General features: G+C 48.0%; 1 protein-coding gene across 1 annotated transcript in view; it reads left to right on the forward strand.

Moving 5' to 3' along the window:
* The window catches only part of NRG1 (neuregulin 1), a 1,265,832-nt gene that overhangs the window by 1,177,068 nt on the left and 67,787 nt on the right, over positions 1 to 20,977 (forward strand). Inside the window, 1 exon segment of the mRNA XM_078676354.1 lies at positions 14,412 to 14,615. Within this exon segment, the coding sequence (XP_078532480.1) occupies positions 14,412 to 14,615 (204 nt within the window).

Consider the following 20,977-nt stretch of genomic DNA (forward strand, 5'->3'; position numbering starts at 1 on the left):
GAACTGGTCGGGAGCCTGGTGGAGAGCCTGAGGCGATGGGGGGGGGGGAACCTCAGACGTTTCCTTTGTTTGGAGGTCGCCCCTTATTGGGAAGCCTGGTAGTGATGAACTGAGGCCTGTCTCACCGGCTGGCACGTGGATCATGGGCTGAACCAATGTTTGGTGCGGGCTGGGACTGAGACAGTTGAAGCAGGGGTCAAAGGGATGTTAAGTGAGCTTGATCTGGGCTTGGAAGCGGGCGCAGAGCTTCTAAAATAGTCTCTCAATGACATTTTCTTCAACGTAGAAGCCGCGGTAGTTGAAGGTCTCGATTTCAATTTCAAATTTTCGCATTGGGCTTTCCTGGAGCACACTGGCACTCCAAGTTGTTTGTTGGGCGGGGGCACCATGGGGAAACTGAACTTGAGATGGAGACTGCTGGGGTTGAAGCTTGGGAGCTGAGTCTGAGACAGTACCCGGATGTGGTTGTGGCTTCGTTAATTCTGCTAGTTGTACTATTGGGAATAGTGCAACTGCTGCAGCTTCATAGGCCCTCATCTTGAGGCTTTGTTTTAGAAGGATTGGGTGGGTCTTTCTTAGTTCTCGCTGATCTCATCGCTGGAAGACGTTGTTGGTGGGGGATGGGGAATAGCCCAGGAGCTTGGGAGCTGCTCAACCCCTCGCAGAACCCCACTCTGACGAGAAGCTCAGAATGCTGGGGAAGCTCAGAAAGCTCACCCAGGGATCGTAGCTCCATGGTGCAATGCAGTGCAAGGCGGAGCAGGCTTGAAAAGGTTGGAGAGGGTTGGTGAAGGTAGGTTGACTTTCCACCTCAGGCAGCGCCCTAGACTCCTTGGTGCAGTAGCAGCGGTGGCAGTTGCAGCGGTGATCGCTTGGCGGCTGGAGTGGGGGGCTGAAGGGGGCAGCTCCTTGGGCTGCTCCTTGGACACCTTGTAAATGGTAACAGTAGAAGTGGAGACGGTGGCGGTAGCTGCGGTGATGGCGGTGGCTGAGGTAGACAGCAGGTAGACAACAGCTGGTGATGGCGGCAGGAGCAGACAAACAAGCCCGAGGGAGATATGGGGAAATGCGTATGGCGCGTGAGAGGCAAGCGGGGCACGCAAGGCAGAATCGCAGGCTGCACCCGAGTCCTTGCAGCAACGATCTAATTTCAGCAGCTGAGTCAGAGTCTTGAATCAGAGGTTTCTTGTTTCGGTCTTTTAAGATTGCCTTTCCCCTCCTTCTCCTTTCTCTGCCATGACTTGTAGTATCGTATGAAGTAGCAAGAAGATGTGACATTGGAACAACCGCACTGGCTTGCCGTACAAAAGTCTCAAAGTTGCATACGTCGCTTGGTTGTGAGAACTGGTTTTATCAGAGTAGTTATGGTGAGGGTGATGGCTTATTTGGTAATAACGTGAGGTATTACCTGGTTGAAATGCTGATTGTAGTGGAAAAAGTTCAGAGAACATCTTGAAACACACTCATCCACAAATATACCAGATGGCGCGCTGGTTAGTAAGCAGAGAGACTGAAATGTGGAGAGTAGTGACTCCAAATGACAGCATAAACATGTACTGCTAAGGCTGAGTGTTGAAGCATATCAAAGTTGCAAAGTCAATGAGAGCCTCTATGGTAGATCAAAATGGCTGATGGTGCATTAAAACATTCTATAACTGGGGCAAGGAGCATTCGCAAGATGGGCTGAGATTCTCGGTAAAAAGGGAGTGCTGACTGACACAGTCAGAACGGCATGCTGAAAGTATACTAATTCAACTGTCCATGTTGAAAGATATGGATGAATGACTGAGAAATGAATGACTGGGAGATGAGATGCCAGTGCTGGGCAAATGCTAGGTGTCGTGATACCATGAATCAGGGGCCCAGTGCTGTATAAATTGCATGGTAAGAGATATGGACATCAATCAGTGTCCCAGTACTTTAGAACCTGTATGGTGATAGATGTGACATTCTTGAAGTGATAGGTCTACACGTAGGGCCCATAAGCGAAACAGTCAACAGGGATGCTGCTCTTTGGAAGCAGAGAGAGAGTAAGAAGTATCTGGCACAATGGATTGATGAAGCGTCTGTGTTTCAAAGTCCTGCATCAGAATGGTATTCGGAGACGGCGGACTGGCACCGCCATCTTGATGGCTGTGCGGTGTCACCGGGTTCAAATTAGGCCGATTCATTTCTGCTGGGATCTTCAGGGCTTTGCCGACCCTGACCAGGTATTCTGGGCAAAAAGTAACTGCTAAAGGATGCTCTAGGTGTGGCGCAGTGGAGAAGGCTCACAGGAGCTCTGGAAGAAGCCTCCATCTTGCATGGAGGCTAGGCCATGCCCTCCTTAAAGTGTCTTAAAATTATTTTGCTTTTTAGCTGAGATAGTGTAAAAATATGCTTTCAAATTAAATGCCATTTTAATGTAAAATGGAGAGCCTACCGCTCACAATCATCACAGAGTAGTATTATATTGCAAGCTCACATACTGGCTTACCTAAAAGTGCTGCTACGTACACAGTAATAAGAATGTGCCCATAAATAGTCTATTGACTCACACTGGGCAAAGTAATTATGGGCAACATTGGTCCCATGTGTCAGTAAATAGCTATATTTTCAGATTGTACGAACTAGGTTGTTCTCTTTCACAACAGCCTAAGGTGAGCTAAATACACGTTATCTTTAACCAGCACTGTTACTTAAATGCATAAGCATTTATAACTTTAGGTTACTGGAATGGCAGGAAAAGTTTATTTTTGCATTTAAACCAGCTTATGGTCATTGAACGGTGTTTATCAGTTTTACTTCAGGGCAGCCACATGCTAGTGAATAGCATGTCGTTCATAATGTACATGCTAGATGTATCTTACACAACACAGCACTCAAACTGCCTGCATTTTCACCTAGTAATAGTCATTCTATCAAATCATGTGAAATGCATTTGTTTACTGGATATTCAATTTGACAATGATAATTGTGGAATTTATTTTCAGTAGAGCTATTGAATTCAGGGCAGCTCACATGGCAAGGCACTGTTATCATTTTTAGAAAAAAAGAAAAAGCAAAATAGGCTTTTAAAGAATTTTAATAGAAACCGAAATATGAAGTACAGTAACTTATTAACCTAGATAGTTTTTTGAAACAAACATTCCTGCGCTTCTCCAGGGCATGCTTTATTTTAGACAACCAGTGTGTAGCTCCAGTTTGTTTTGCAATAACTCGTAAACACAACTTTATTATTGTCTGTTCAAGCCTCCAATATTTGTTTTGTAGGTGTGTTGTCGAAGTAGTAATTATTGGTGTTTCTAAAAAAACAATTATTTTTCCGATTATAGTAAATGTCATTCGCAATCTAGAAAAATTTGAAATATGATTGTATTCTATAGTAACCTTAGAAGTAATTGGTTTTCAATGAAGGCTTCTCTCGATTCCTTTTATATATAGAGTCATTTTTAAGGGTCAGTTTAAGTGCGTGCTCCAACATTGTCTGAATTTTATTTTGAGTCCATGATCTCATAAATGTTTACAAATACCAACACAAAAGTAGCACTTGGTCTCAAACTCCAAAGAGAATTGAACAAATTAAATAAAGGTGTGAGTGGACTATCTACAAAGTCGTTCACTGGGCACTTTCAGAACGCTGGTAGTGTTCCCATCAGACAACCAACCTGTACCGCCCTACATCATTTGGGAAAGACATCATAAAGCACACTGGAAGTGGCCCAGTGTGCGATCACGCACAAACGTGCTCAAGTTGTTCTCTGTATCCAAACGATTGTATTAATCACTGAGTAGGTATCAGGAGGTTTCTAACAAGCAGTGCAAAATATTAAAGTAAACAAATTAAATCCAAAAGGTGGTGGTGCCGTTAAAATAGGGTAAAGGAAGGAAAAAGGTTTAATGGGTACCTTCCTTTCTCAACATTAAAAACAGTGAGAAAGGTAGCATTAACAAATAACTACCTTGACAGTTATTATGGTCATGGTCGACATGTTTCTGCAGTGTTACCTTGGGCCCAGAGGTCACCTACTGCTTCATCAGGACCTAGTGATTCTACTGCTTGTAGTGAGAATAACAAAAAAGAAAGTGTAAACAATATCACCTTAAGTTCTCCAATTGTTAAGGAGAATAACGCCCCACCTCACCCGGCATTAGCGCAGGTTTCACGGAGCCCCGCTCTGCCCGTCGGTACTCCAGACGTCCTTCTGGGCTGAAACAGATATAACAATCGGGGAAGTGCCACCATTTTCAGCAACGCGACTCGTCCCGCGACCGAGAGCGGCAGCGTCCGCCAGAAACTCATGCAGCCCTGCAAGCTCCGAATCGCTCTGTTGATGTTGCCATCTAAGAGGGCCAATGGTGAGTGGTAGATGTGAGTGCCCAGATAAGGGAGGCAATGGTGTTCCCACCGCAGTGCGCCCTCCGGTTGGATGTCATCCGCCCCCGGGGTCAGCGGGAAGAGGCATGATTTCCCCCAGTTAACTCTCAGTCCCGAGAGTTGACCAAAATCCGACAGCAGTCGTTCAGCACCACGCAGGGAATCGTACGTGTCCGCCAGAAACAGTAAACAGTCATCCGCATAGAGAGAGATGTAGTGGGTGTCGGCTCTCAGCAGTAGACCTGCATACGCTCGACCCAGACGGGCATGCGCAGCCAGTGGTTCAATAGCGAGTGCAAATAACAGGGGGGATAGAGAGCACCCCTGTCGGGTTCCCCGACTCACCGCGTAAGGGGCGGAGATGGTGGCCCCTGTTTTGACACGGGCCGTGGCCGCGGCATAAAGCAAGGCAGTCCACTTCACGAAGCGCTCGCCCAGTCCAAAGGCCTCCAGTACACGGAGCAGGTACGGCCAGTCGACGCTATCAAATGCCTTCTCGATGTCAATCGAGAGGACTGCAGCCCCCGGACTAGCAGCGGCCTCTCCCCCCATGATCCGGAGCAACCGGCGCACACAGGTGGCAGTGGTGCGTTGGGGAATAAAGCCCGCCTGGTCAGTATGTACCAAGGTGCGCATGTGGGTCAGCAGTCGCGTCGCGAGGACTTTGCTCAGGATCTTATAATCCGTGGTGAGCATGGAGAGCGGGCGGTACGCCGAACGGCAGCTCGCGTCTCCTTCCCGCTTCAGTAAGGGTATCACCAAGGCCTCGCGAGTAGACGCCGGCAAGCACCCCGAGTCCCAGGCCGCACAGTAAACCGCCTGCAATCTCGGAACCAGCACATCCGCATATGCCGCATAAAATTCGATCGGCAGCCCATCCGTGCCAGGAGTCTTGCGGCGGGCCATGTGCTTGATGGCCACTCTGATCTCCCCCACGGAGATGTCCCCGCCCAGGCGGTTCGCATGCTCCGGGTCGAGCTTGGGTAACTGCGCCGCCAACAGGAACTCCTCCAGCTCCACCGGAGGGTCCGGCATCCTGCTCTTATAAAGGTGTGTATAATATTGGAGGAACTGGTCGTTAATGTCCGACTGCGTATGAACCATGTGCCCCTCTGGGGTGGCGAGCGCCACTATCGGGGAGCCACGGGTCCCAGGGCTGGCCAACCACGCCAACAGTGAGCCTACTTTGTCACGCTCGGCGTGAGCCCGGACCAGAAACTCCTTATAGTCAAAGCAGCGCAACTTTTCCATGGTCGTCGCCACTACCTCTCGTGCCGCCGAGACCGCTCCGTGAGCCGCAGGGTCCGTGTGACTGCGTCGTTCCTCTTCGCGCAGGCGGCCCTCGCTGCGCTCTACATCCTGCAGGAGGGTCTTACGGACTCCCGCGGTAGCCGAGATACAGACGCCCCGAATCACCGCCTTAAAGGCGTCCCACTCTAACGCCCTGCTGGAGGCTGTGCCCACATTAGCGTCGAAGTAGCCCTCCACCCCACTGCGCACATCGGCCTTGAATGCCGGGTCTTCCAGTGTTAGTGGGTTCAACCGCCACGTCGGGATAGCTTGGCGTCGCCTCATCCACTGGACCGTCACTAAGCAAGGGTTATGGTCGGATATCGTCCTGGCCAAGTATTCGCTGTGGCGGACCAGGCTCTGAGCGTCCAACGAACACAGAATGCTGTCTAGGCGAACATGCAGATCGTGCGGGGGGGAGTAAAAGGAGAAGTCCCTTTCCGTGGGGTGTTGGGTCCGCCATGCATCTACCAGGCCCCAGCTACTTTGCCACTCTCTCCTACTCTTCGCTAGTCTGTGAGCCGACGCCTGCGCCAGAGGTGGGTGAGATCTATCTAGTTCTACGTCCAGTACAGAGTTAAAATCCCCCCCAAGCAGGACCGTGCCAGCCAGGACAGTTGCCAGTTTCCCAGACAATCGAGCAAAGAAGGCAGGCTGGTCCACATTCGGGGTGTAGATGCTGCAGAGCGTCACGTCCCTCCCATCTAGGCGGCCCTGTACAGCCACAAACCTCCCCTCAGGGTCAACCACCGTTACCAAAGGCTGGAAGGGAATCCCCGCCCGCACCCAAATCAAAGGCCCCTTGCAAAGGCCGAGTAGGTAGTGTAAAACATGTGTCCCCGCCATCTGCGCTGCAGAGCCCTCCCCTCAGTTCGATCAATGTGAGTTTCCTGCAAAAAGGCAACCTGCACCCCCCTGCGGACAAGATAGGCATGGACTTTATGACGTTTCAGCATGGAATTCAGACCCCTCACATTCCAGGTCACACACTTCAGTTCAAGGAGGGTCCCCATCCCGAATAACGAATACAGTCCCAATGAAAGCAAGTATCGCATGCACACTGGCTACTCCCCAAAACCAAAACCCCGACATCCCCCAACAATCCCATGCCCCACCCCTCCCCAGAATAGGCCCCAAACAGTAGAAACCCATCCAAATGATTAACTCCCAAGAAGAACAGTCTCTGGCAACTACCAGAGTCCCACAATAGGTGTGAGATATGAGGGGGTGTCCTGTCGCCTCTTCCAACAGATCTTGAACCGCACACTCCTCCTAGTCAGGTCTCCCCAACGTGCCCCATGTGCCCCGCATCTCCACCCCGATTAAAGCAACAACCACTATAGGAGTTAGCCGCCCAATACCATTGTCAGACCCATCCGGGCTACACTGCTTCCAACCCAAACCCAGATCAGGAACACATCAGTTTATACAATACCACTGTAGGGGAGCATTAACATCATTCGTCCATCAAACCATCAGCAGTCCCAGGTGTGACATGGGGCGGTATGGGGTCCCCAGCTCCCGACTCCTCCGAAGTCCCCTCGTCAGTGCCTCCTCGGGAGCCCGACTCCACCACCGATGTGGGGCCCTTCGTTTGGGAGATAGTGGAGACCGCCCGAGGGCATCTCTGCGCTCCAGCTCAGTTTGTGAGATCGAAGGTGTCCGAACGTTTGGCGGTCGTTTCTTGGGCCTCCTACTCCGCCTGGGTCTCGGTGGCGCTCTCCGTTGTTCCCCGGCTGTGTGATGCGCATCCGCGCCGGTCTTGTATAACTCCAGCCAGTCCCAAACGTCGTCAGGAGAATCGTAGAAGGAAGTTTTGCCATCCATCATGATCCGCAGGCGGGCTGGGAACAGGAGGGAGTAGCGGACGCCCTCCTCCCGAAGAGCCTTCTTGACCGCCAGAAAGGTCGAGCGTTGTCTCTGGACTTCCAAGGAGTAGTCCGGATATATGGAGACCTGGGCGTTGTCCACCTTATAGGGCCCCAGAGCACGCGCCTTTTGTAAAATGAGGTCCCGATCCCTGTAATGCAGCAATCGCGCCACCACCGGGCGGGGAGGCCGACCCTCGGCCGGGGGACGAGCCGGTATACGGTGGGCGCGCTCTAGAGTGTAGAATGGCGACAGACCCTCCGGGACAACCACGTCTCGCAGCCAGGCCTCCAGATAGTTCAGCATGTCCGTCCCTTCAATCTTCTCCGGCAGGCCCACCACGCGAATGTTGTTGCGGCGGTTGCGCCCTTCAGCGTCCTCCGCCCGCTGCTCCAGAAGCTGCACCCTTTGCTGCAGCTCCCCCATCAGGGCGTCCGCCGCTTTTGTCGCGGGCTCCAGTGCATCCATCCGGGTCTCGGCCTGCTGACCCGATCTGCCAACTTGCCGTGGTCCGCACGTAGTAGGCCCAGGCTCGTGGACACCTGCCCGATGTCATGATGTAGGGCCTCCCTGGTGTCGGCGATGGCCTTCAGGATCTGCTCCAGCTGGCTTTGCGGCAGACCCGCCGCCGGACCAACTTCCAGAGTGGAGCCCTGGTCATCCGTCGCCCCTCCAGCAGCCTCCGGGGGAGGCTTTAGGCGTTTCCCCATGGTGACAGTCGTGCCTCGACTCCTCAGTAGCAGGGTTGGCGTCCACCGCCAAGTCCAACTCGCAAGCTCACGAGTCCTGGGGTCACTCTCCGCGTTGTACACCCGCCGGTTCCGCTGGCCACCAAGACCAGCAACTCCCTAGCAGCACCTGGTCACCACCCTTCACTCCGCAGGCCGCCGACCCCGAGGAGCCCCCCTGGGCGCGCCGCTCCTCCGAGTCCAGAAGCGACGACGAGTGCAGCCAGCCCAATATGGCGTCGGGGGCAGTCGTCCAAGGTTCCAATCACGCGGGGGTCAGGGAGCAACACCCCCGGCAAGGGCAGGTCCAGGAGTCAGCTCCCGCCACGTCCGCAGGGTCCCAGGCCGGGCCTCAGCCTCCCGCCGCTGCCGCCGCCAGCAGGGCCCCAAGGTGACCGGTCCTCTTGAGTGTCCCCAGCGCTGAGTCGCCAGGCCCTCCGGTGGCAGTAAGGTCCTTCGTTGGCAAGCAGTCAGGGGCTAGCGCCGGTCCGTCTCTACTCAGGCAGGCTTTGCAGGGTCAGGCCTTACCCCAATCCCGCGTTCCGCGGTTGGCGCCCAGCAGGGCCCCCGATGGCGAGCGGCCAGGGGCTAGCGCCGATCCGTCCTCACTCTGGGGGGTTGCGCAAGGCCAAATCCTACCCCAATGCCGCGCTCCGCAGTTGGCGCCCAGCAGAGCCCCCCAACGGCAAGCGGCCAGGGGCTAGCGCCGGTCCGTCGTTACTCCGGTAGTCTGCGCAGGGTCAGGCCTTACCCCAATCCCGCGTTCCGCAGTCGGCGCTCAGCAGGCCCCCAGGGCCGAGGGCTGCTTCTGGCCTCCCCACCGTCAGGCGCCCCCGCCGAGCTCCTTCAGATGCTCTGCAGCAAGATGGCCCAGGCTCCGCTCCCTCGGCGAGCCCGTGATTCCGGTACTCCGATCCCCTCGGCAGCCGGCGGCTGGCCAGTCGCCACCGCGGGCCGGCCTCCTGATCACTCGAGGCCGGGGATGCGGCCAGTCGTCCAGGCCGCAAAATGGCCGGCGCCGCTCAGCAGGTCACGGGCGCGGCGCGGGTTCCACACAGCAGCGGACCCGGGCCCACCGCCTCCGATCAGTCCCCCAGGCGTGCGGGAGGAGATGCGGGCAATATCAGGGCTTCAAGGCCGCCAGGATGATTATCGCCAGGATTAATAGGGGAGGCCGACTCAGAGCTCAGCACTCACCCGTCTTTCTCCATCGGCTCCAAGCAATGACACTAATGATAACAACCTACAAAGTAAGGAGTTTGAATAGTCTCACTAAGCAGAATGGGTTCTTAGACGAATTACCCATAATGAATGTAATACATATTGCAGTCCTTCAGAAGACCCAACTATTGAAAGCAGACATGATGCCTCAGATCCAATGCCTTTCCTCACCTGTAATTCTTAACAGTGGAGAAAAATAGATTTAGAGTGGGGGGAGTCCTTCACCAGAAAAGTGGCTTCCAGATAAAAGACCACATTAAAGACAAGCGGGCCATGGTTTCTGATCAGGGTATCACACCATGGGGGCTCCTTATACTTGACACTTGTATGTATTTATTATCCAAATCAAGGCCAAGAAAAATTCTTAGTGCAAAACAGAAAATGAGGGGGGGGGGGTAGAGGTTAAAGCTAGGTCCAACCTCCTTATGCAAAAGTGAACCTAAAACCCGAGGTGTCGGGCAAAGAACCTAGCCGAAAAACAATGAAAAGTGCTCCTACGTAAATATCGCAAGTCGCAGCATGCCTCAGTTCGTAGAGAACTGAGATGCCTCTATGATGAAGCAGGTCGCCAAGGGGAAACCCGGGTGAGTGAGGGGACTCAAGAAAGAAATTCTTCTTTCCTGCTGGTTTTCTTACTCAAACTGAGTGAAAATCGCGTCCCTATTTTTTGGCTAGGTTCTTTACCGCCACCTCGGGTTTCAGGTTCACAATTCATTGTGCAGTCAGGCAGAAGACTAACTGTTTGGGTGGGAAGCCCCATAATAAGTGGAACTTGAACTGATTATGTTAATGGACAGAGGGAGAGATAAAACTCAAAATAAATTCAGAGGTATGGTGATCATATCTGCAACAGGCAAACCCAGACAAGGCAATATGAGCCTGATTGACTGATGGGGTTATAGACATGCCATACATTTATAATACCCACAATGTTCAGCCCTACTCAAGAGTTATACCAGAATTGATCAGAAATACAAATTGTGACAAAGGGCCTCATCACTTATCAGGCTATGCCCACCATCATTGCATAATATAAAGTTATGCCGGCTCATTTATAACAGAAGCAGTTCTACTAAAAATAAGTAGGCCCTGATAACTCACTGCAGCCAGTGAGTGATAAATGCACATCAGCGGACACAATCTCAGAAACTCTTGAGTAGGGTGACGGCACTTAGAGGCCAAATTAGAACCCTAGAACTATCTCCTGGATACATTGGACAAGAAAGGGTATAAATTAGGCAATGAACCAGGTCACCTCTTAACAATCTTCTTAGATCAAAAAAAGTATGTGGCTATATCACTGAGGTTAAAAATGGGGAAGGGGTGATGTGAGAATGGGAAGAGGAGAAAACAAGGTATTTTCAAGAATTTTACTCCAAACTAAATATATAAAGAATCATCAAATTAAATGAATGCCAAAATTACAAAGGGTAGTATTACCCACCCAATATATCGGAGGAGGCGAAAGAGAAATAAGAATTGATCACAAAAGAAGTGATCTTAGAAGTAATTAGTAACTTATTTCAATCTAAAGTCCCAGAACGCCGTGCAGCATTATTCTTTAAGATGTTTCGGCCTCAGATATTTCCAGTTCTGTTAAGAGTATAGAGGACAATGCTCCCTTAGGAAAATATGACACTGACGATGTTGGAATAAACAACCTTTATTTCCAAACTGGTCAGACCGCTAGACAATTTCACCTCATATAGGCCAATTTCTTCTCTGCCTTAGACACTAAAATATTTTCTAAAATCATGGCACTTTGCCAGCAGGAGATCATTAAAAACCTTATACGCACAGAGCAATCTGGATTTATTTCACAGACAAGTGATAAAAGATGCTTCACTTAGATATACAAAGTAAGGGATGAAGGTAAATGGTCATAGGCTCCTTTAATGCTGAAAGATTGCATGATAAGGTAGACTGGGACTTCAAGCAAAAGGTTGTGCAGAGAAATGAGTTTGGGAAATCAAAGACCATAATGTCTGATGGCAGGTTAATAAATGTCACGGACAAGAGTCCAAGTGAACTGCATGTTTTCTCAAGGGATGATGCAGTGGTGTCACTTTTTCCTGCTTCTCATTGCTTTCACTCTGGAGACACTCGCTCAAAACAATCAGAGATGCTGCCCAAATAAAAAGGCCCTGGTTGGGAGGGGGCAAATGTAAGCTTGGCATGTTCGCTGGCAATCTCCTTTTGTAGCTAGCAGACTCAGTAAACTCTGTTTCGTCCTTGATGAGAAAATCAGAGCCATACCAATGAGGTTTTAAGAATAATTTAAGCAGCTCGCATGGCCTGAGAATCTCAATATCTAAATTTACAGTATGGGACTTTTGTGATTATAACCTTACTCCAATGGACAGGCACTTCAGTGAGCTTCCTAGGGACTGACCTAGAAATCAATTGCATACAGCAAAGGGCATAACCCTAAAGGGCTTATGAGATTGTTAAAACCTAAATTAGGGAGCTGGTGAAACAAACCAATGTTGTGGTGGTCACAAATTGCTGCTCCAAAAATTACTATATTGAAAACAGTTCTTTCTATATTCCAGACAATGACACTCTGTATACCAAGGAACTATTAAATCCAAAATTATGTATGGATGTCATCAGGTAAAAAAAAAGATCAAGGATTATAGCCAATATATGCGATCAACCACTCAAGGAGAATGAGGTGTAGTCAGACACTATTAATACTTCCCTCTGAGATTCTTAGTTGACTGTACCTTGAAGGAAACCGATAATGCGTGGTGTATGACTGACCACTCCTCAAGCTAGCGGTACACTCCTTAAGCTAGGGCCCTTTTTTGAAAGGTGCCTTGAGTCCTCAACACCCGCAACAACTCCAAATTGTATGTCTCAGTGGTAGTAGGAATAACACTAAGTGTGTGGGACAACATAGGCACGAAGGTAGAGCTGACATCAGACCCCTCAACCTTTACTTCCTTGGGGGTAAATAAAGACTCCATGTCATAAATGAACAAGTAGTTATTCCATACGTGGATCATGAGGATGTAAAGTCTTACGAGACATGTTTAGGGAATTTGAAGTGAAGTATTTTTAGAATGTGGAATACCTCCCAGGTCCGGCACAGGATCCAGCAGGGACAACATAAAAAAGAGGCCACCAGAAAACTCACCCCTTTCAAGAAGTAAACATCAAAATATTAATGTAAGGACACAAAAGGAGAAGCTGTGATTTCTAAATGCCTGGGAGAGAGATCTGAGTATATTCCTAGGCACAGACTATTGGGACAACATATTCACATGATTGAACGTCACATGTCACCCGGAGAGGAAAGAATCCCTATTGAAAGTCTTCTATACACCTACTATATTAAGTTGCAGGCAGGGAGGTGTGATGATGTGTCCTGGTTCCATCTGGATGCTCCAGCATGGAACCAGGCTGTGTGGGTTCTTGGTGATGACGAGCCCTGGTTCCATGTGTGTGCTCTAGCATGGAACCAGGCTCTTGTGGGGTTCTGGTGCCGACAGTTGGTGTTATCTAACTGTAGGCTGAGGTTGTATAATAAATACCTCTTACCTTAACAACATCTGTGTGGCTCCAGCTTGATATGCGTAGGTCTAGTAAGGTTTCTCAGTTCAAGGTGGGTGAGAAGATTAAAATCAAAGCCCCAGTGGGATGTAAGAGTTGGTCAAAATTTACTTCTGTAAAATTCATTGTAAAACTTTTTAAGAATGCTGTAAAAACTGATGATGGTCGCATATGGAACCATAATCGTGTGGTACTTGTTGGCGATAATGGTGTCTCAGATCATGACCATTTAATCTCCTCTCGTAATTCTTCTGATGCTAGTTTGAAAGCAGGACCACCTCGCAAGAGTGATCGGGTTTGCAAACTTCCAAATTACTTGTATGATTATGTGAAGTAAGGGTTTATTTTTCACTTTCTTTCCGTTAGTTTGCTTGGTAATTTTTGTGTGTGTTTTTTTTTAATTTTAATCTACATTTCCTTGTATAATGTAAGGGGAAAGGGGTGTGTTGATGTGTTCATTGAAATGTAAGGGGAAAGGAGTGTGATGATGTGTCCTGGTTCCATCTGGATGCTCCAGCATGGAACCAGGCTGTGTGGGTTCTTGGTGATGACGAGCCCTGGTTCCATGTGTGTGCTCTAGCATGGAACCAGGCTCTTGTGGGGTTCTATTGCCGACAGTTGGTGTTATCTAACTGTGGGCTGAGATTGTATAATAAATACCTCTTACCTTAACAACATCTGCGTGGCTCCAGCTTTGTTACAGGAGGTACCACTCATTGGAGGGGGTGTGGGCTCATTGGCAACCATTATACACATTCTGTGGTTATTTCAGCTGGTGAAAACCTTTTGAGATAGGGTAATTCAGATAATAGAAGAGGCAAAGAGATCCCGAATTGAAGGAAGCCCCTCTGAAGAGGTTTGTTTACAAGATAAGAAGAGTAAAATCATTAATACTGAGGCTTAGGGGAACCACAACATGCCCAACGGACTAGTGTGGATAGGAAGGTTGTGGTGGGTCCTGGGAATGGGTAAGTTGGGTAAGACCACCCATGGAAAAGAGAAAGAATTTGGGTAAGTAACAGTGAGGCATATTATATTGTTGGACTATCTGGCAAAGAATTCAAGGAGTTGGAGTGCCCCAAGAGGTTAAGAGTATTGCATATCCTTGAAGAATTGCAACTGGAGAATAATTATGCCTCAAGGCACTACCCAATCTCATTACAAATACACTAATTACTGAAAATAGACCAGATGAAGCCAAAAGTTAAGAACATGTAGGCCAGAAACAGACATTTAAATGCACCACGGCTCTGGGGAGAGGCATTGAACAATAACTGGAGGGGGGCAGAAAGGAAACAGAGTTGTAAATGGTTGAAACGTTAAATTAAAATGTGTTAAAGCCTAAGATTTTTTAAAACAAATAATCATTTTGTTTTGTTGTTTATGAGAAGCTGGAGCAACGGTCAGTCTGAAAGCATCATCTCAGACAGTCACTCGGTTCTCATGACATCATCTGTTGAAAACAGCTGTCATACAAGCCCAGCTGGGCCAAGAGGACGACTCAATGGGGTGGGTGGCCCTCGTGATTACAACAGTTTCCTCCGGCATGCAAGAGATACGCCTGACTCCTACCGAGACTCTCCTCATAGTGAAAGGTACAGATAATACACCGAATGCAAGTTTTAAAAATTCTTTGGAAAATTGTGTGTTTTTCTTTTATTTTTAAACATATTTTATTGGCTTTTACATGTTACACACAACATTCGATATTTCGGTTGAAATACAGGATACATTCATATATTCTTTACTATGCACATTTCTGTTTCATACATGAGGCATACTGCAGTTGTCTTCAGATCATAGCTAGCGATATTTCAACATACTGGACCATGGGTGTTTCTGAAAAACAGACTTCAAAGGGGAGGGACGTCTTCACATCATGTACATTTAGGAAAATTGTGTTTTGAGAAACATGCTTTCAAAAGTTCACATACGCTGTTGTTTTTTTGTCTTTATATTTGTGTTTTGTACTTGTATATTGTTGATCTTTGCATCCTACACACTTGGGTTTGCAGTTTCATAATATACTGATGAAATGGAGTTGGTGATGCAACTTGGAGAAGTGTGGCTCAATGGTTAGAGCAGCAGACCCTGATGCAGAGGTCTAGCCTGGGACCAGGGTTCAATTCCCCGCCTCGGCGGGTCTTGGGCTAAAAAATTCCACGGACCTGATTATTCTCGCCCCGGTGCCTATTCCAATCATGGAGTCCCACTCTGCAACTCTTGGCAATAGCTTGCTTAATCTCCACAACGGCCCCCACAACGCTAAGGATGCCTGGCCTCCACCTTGGGGGTGCCCAGGAGTGGACACCTCACAGGGAAAGCCAGGATGGGTTCCACAGCGGTATTCGTACAAGCGCCTTGAGACCCTTGCAGATGAGTAGTGCGCTATACAAGTATCAATTTACATTTACATTTACTTGTGACTTATCTTATGAACACAGTGGGTTCAGTGCCATATTTTCTGTCATTTAGGCATGAGTACATTGTAAGTGCTGCATACTAAAAAACGCAAAAGCCGAATTTCTATTTTCCTGGCTGATTTAGAATTTGGATGCAGCTTGGTATCTTTATGTAGGAAGCTGGCTCTCTGTATGCACTATAATAAAGTACACTATGCAGAGAGTCAATTGAGACCCAGATAGGTATACTGAGGGAAAAGTAGAAAATACTAATGCTCTATTTATGGTAGTGTAGGCAAGCAGTTAGACTTATCAAAGGGTGATGCTGTGCATTTGTTGTACTCATAGAGGCAATAAAAGACACACACATTCAAGAAATAATCTGAGACCAATTTACAGAAAAATAACACAGATTTCTTTATTTATTGAGTTTTCCCAATAACCATTGCAACAATACAAATTGCATTTCCGATAGTACTGCACCAGATGACAGTGTCATTCAAATAATGCAAGATGAATCAGGAGAGGGAGGAAGCTATAGGCGGGGAGGGGGTTTGAGAGAGTGGGGAAGAGGATAGAAGGGGAAAGGTAATCGGGGTGTTAGCTGGTAACTTGCCACTCAGAGGTTCTACTTCTTGCTAGATAGTTTTTAGAACTAGAATAGGCACAACTGTTCAGGGTAGATTGTTACGGCACCTGTCGGACTCAGTGGGGCGTGCAGGTAAGTCACCACCATGTGGGGAGACGCAGGTTGGGATGATGCTTGCGGCCGGCAGTCGTGACGAGGTATCTTCTGTCAGGTCGCTAAGTGCCCTAGGATAGCTTGTCAGGGGAGTCCAAGTGCCCTTATGTTTGGCGCGGACAGGCGTCCGCTCCCAGTATGCATCTAGAAACTCTTGGCAAAGAGCTGCTTCATGCAACAATACTTTTCTCGTGGGAGCTTGACGCCTACTGCAGTGGATCGCCACCCTATGCCTGGCCAGCAGAAGCAGCATCACTGTCAGTCGACAGATCCTCGGGGGAATCTCCTTGACATAGCCCAGAAGGGCAACTATGGGCATGTCAGCCGAGGCATGGCCAGTGATGCTAGTAGTATCTCTTTGCACTGTTGCCCAAAAGTCGCAAACCTTGGGGCATACCCACGCCAGATTCAGAAAATCCATTCACGGCGCATAGCAAGCAGTACAAGTCCTCCACCAATCCCATCCTCTATATTTGTGCAGGCGTATATTATAGTCTGTGTAGGAATTTAAAGTGAATCAGCCGCAGCTGATTTCTTCAGTTGCAATAATTCTTCATTGAATTTGAAGCACTCTTGGAGGGTTGGCATGAAACGCACTATTGACTTCCGTGTTTTTAATTAAATTAAACATTAGTTCTGGGAGGCTTTGAAGCCCACACTCCGAGGGGTCAATATCAGTTACCATACATGCAAAAAACACCAACATTCCACCCAACGAGCAGAGCTGAAGGCTCATTACACATCCCTTGAGATACAATATATCAGCGGCCCCCAGCCCTTCCCTCTGGCTTAATTTCCTCCCCGGGCAACAGCAGCTACAACAACATCTCCTAGACCAGGCCAAAGAAATCTGGTTGGTGTCGCAACACCGAATCTACCAGTGGGGGTCCAAATCAAGAAATGCTACATAGGCTTTGCCTAGGTGCACGATCTTCGGAAACCAGCCCGATTCTCCGGGGATCCGATGGGGTCTTACACTCCTCTCCTGGGGCGGTGGTCACGGAAACCAGTTTTCGGAAGCACTCATTGCAGAATTTCTGCGTGACATTCCCCCCTCCCCCAGACTGACTGATCAGATGAGAGAGCAGCTGGATGCCCCCATTACTTTAGAGGAATTAAATGTGGCAATGGTGGCAATGCACCAGGGAAGGGCTCCGGGCCCTAATGGATTCCCAGTGGAGTTCCTTCGGTCACATATGACCATATTGGGCCTGCATTTATTAGCTACTATACAAGAGGCTCTCGAATGGCACGTACTGCCGGCATACGAAGATCATTCTCTTCTTAAAACTGGGCCGCCCGCCGGATGACCCCATCTCATATCCCCCTATCTCCTTGATAAATGTGGAATCCAAGCTTCTGGGCAAGGTCTAAGCGGTTCGCTTACGAATTTGCATACAAGACTTGGTACAGCTTGATCAATCGGGCTTTATGCCATTTCGGGCTACTCGTCACAACATTCGCCAGGTTCACAATGCCGTGGCTTTGGCCCCAGAGCTGGGATGCCCCGCAGCAATACTGCTTGCCGTTAGCAACAAGGCCTTCGACTCTCTTGACTGGGAGTAACTTTTTCCGCTGCTCGAGGCAGTCAATCTTGGCCCACGCTTCCTAGGATATACCCGCCTATTGTACATAGAACCTGCAGCTTCCGTTTGCATTGCGGGACACTGCTCAGCCCCCTTCCCTATTTGCTGCTATTATTCGCCCTAGCGATTGAGCACTTGGCTGTCTGGGTACGTATAATCCGGTTCTCAGGGCATTCAAGTGGCCTTGATTACAACCTGACTGGATCACACTATGTGCGGACGATGACCTATTCTTCATGATGGACCTGTGGATCTCGGGGCCAACAATCCTACAGATCCTTCGGGTCTTCGGTCAAACCCCGAAGCTTCACACTAACCCCTTCAAATCGATTCTGTTTCTGGTTTGTGGTAACCAGGGAAAAAATTCATGGGCGGCCCAGTTGGTGCAGGCGACAGAGGGTTTTAAATATCTAGGGATTTTCATGTCCCTATGCCCAAAGACCTCATGGGCACACAATATAAATCCACTCCTAACCGGCCTTCACGACAAGATGAATATCTGGCAATCCCTTCCCCTCTTTCTATATGGGCGTTCTGCGATATTTAAGATGGTCTCTCTTCCTAGACTATTACATAGACTGCAGCACTTTCCATACTAGATACCGCGGTCATGGTTTGCACAAGTTAATGCCATACATAATAATTACTTCTGGAATGGAGGTGCTGTTCAGGTGGCACTACAGATTTGTGCACAATCCACATATTGCAGGGGTATTGCAGCGGTGTATGCATATGCCTATAACACTAATTTGGTATAGAAAGGGGCCCCTGTACACAAAATAAACTTGCCTATTACAAGTAAAGAAACAATTGAAGTAAAAAAGCCAAGAGGCGGCGATAAAAATATGCTGATCAACAATTACACCAAACTTTTGATATTATTTGATTGATTGTAAACAAACATTTATTTATAATTTATATTATATAGACTTTTTCTTATTTATTTAAAAAAACATTAATTTACCATTGATAATACTTGTTTGCGTTAAAAAAGTTGTATACAATGCAAGTGTCAAGCGGAAAAATACAATAGGTGTCTCGTGACTGTTCTCAAAAATTCAATACATACACACATCTGATGTATATCTTGAATTGTAAGTTCATATTTGTTTCGATCTAATGAACCATATCAATCATTATAAACATTATTTTCATCTATCCTGTATGAACAATTGACATAATACAATGATGAAACTGGAGGTAGGTTAGCACTACACGCGTTTCGGCATTGCCTTCTTCAGGATTCCGTCTCAGTGAACACTATCTGGAACTGTATCCATTGGAGTTCGGCTATTTCAGATGGTGATGGAGATGTCAGCACAGTGGAATGTACATCTCCTTAATATGGAGACAAATGGGTTTTACTTGAAGTGTGCCGGGTAAAATTATATTCCAATTTTTTCAAAATTTGGTCAAGGGAGACTGCGAGACTCCTTCAATAAGCAGAGGTAGATAGAATAAGCGGGATAATAAAATACTAATCAGGTAGACTCTCTGCAGGCATTTTATTGATCTGTTCCCAGATTCGGAACGCGTATTAACCAGAAACAAGCGTTTCTTTACGCCTATTACGCCGCCTCACACCTTTTGATTATTAATGAATAGTGGTATGGCACACTGTCAGATCCTGCGTTCGCTTTGGAGCATGTTGCTTTGGAAGGGGTGCCCCTCCTCCGGTTACTATACAGAAAACAGAAACTAGATTTCCTCCGACATGCCAGTAGAACAACGATCCAGATTTGGAGATTCATTCTTGGGCAGATGGCGTGGCAGGGATGTTTGACCCAGGCGACCCCCTTGTGGCATGGCAATGCTCTGCCAAGTTGCCGCTTTATAGAGATTCCACAAATAGGACCTAATTGGTATCTCCACCCTTGGGGCTGTGATGAAGGGCACCACACTGAAGTCTTTCCAGCAGCTGCAGGAGGAATTTCGTATACATAAGTCACAATTTTACAAATATCTCCAGCTTCGCCACGCCATCGAGCCCACAATTCACGCCCTGGGCACTCTTCCAGAATTCCACCCCTTAGAGGGCCACCTTCTCATGGGGGATTTGACAGTCTATGAAATTAGACAGATATACCAGACCCTGACAACACATGCCAAAACAACCCTTCATAGGACCAGAGGGGCGTGGGAGGCAGATATCTCAGACTTGTGGGATGATTACTGGGCCGAGGCCATAGCCAGTATCTGAGGAGCCGCAGTATCCTCTAGATATTGCCTCATACAATTTAAATACATACACCAGGTGTACTATAACCGACTATGTCTGTGGAAGATGGGAGTCATACAACCCCCCCCCATGTCTATGCTGTAACAGAGATGAGGGAACTTTTATTCACACGGTCTGGGACTGTACTGTATTACAGCCTTTTTGGCATATGGTTTCGGCCTATCTGGGTGAGGTGTTATCCTGGGACTTGCCATTTGGCCCCAAACTGTACTTATTACACAGCACTGATGGGATAGGGGGAAATCTGTACAAACAACACCTACTATTCCTGGCCCTGACTATAGCTAAAAGGGATATTGCTTCAGTGTGGAATGGTACGTCCCCTCCGTCAATAGGGAAGTGGCAGACGGAACTTGATAGATGCATGGGTGCAGAAATCGCGGTTTTCCAAGCGAGAGGTTGTCCGTTAAAATATAGAAAAATGTGGTCCCAATGGGCAGAATACCGGGCATAGGGCTTCCTCCCCTTCCCTCCCAGACCTCCAAGTCGCAACATGTCCCATCAAACATCATAGCTCAAGCGTCACACTACAACATTGTTAACACATTTTACAAGTGACGAAATGGTCCATGCAATGTTTTTCTTGTTATATATGTTATTGGTTTTGGTTTTACGTACGAAATCTTGTACTCCTGATTTATCCGATGTCTCTTCATGTATAAGCTGGGCTGCAGCCCAGATGGTACCACCTAAATTCAATAAAATGTGTTTTGAAAAAATATATACATTAGTTTTGCTGCTGTAATATTAGATGCAAATAGTTTCTTGATAAGGCTAGTTTTCAAAGCATGTTTCCATTTTTTTTGTAAAAACCCTAACTCATCGTTCAGTATATCTACATAGTCCAGTCCTCATCTAACACTTTTTTTTTTGTTTAAACTTCTTTATTGGGAATTTTATTTTTCATGGTACATAGATGCACATAATTAACAGTACATGAGGACAGGCATGTGCAGGCAATTGAGCGGTAGCATTGCTCCATAGAACA

Source organism: Lissotriton helveticus, chromosome 2_1 (genome assembly GCF_964261635.1).
Source record: "Lissotriton helveticus chromosome 2_1, aLisHel1.1, whole genome shotgun sequence".
In the NCBI taxonomy this organism is placed as follows: domain Eukaryota; kingdom Metazoa; phylum Chordata; class Amphibia; order Caudata; family Salamandridae; genus Lissotriton; species Lissotriton helveticus.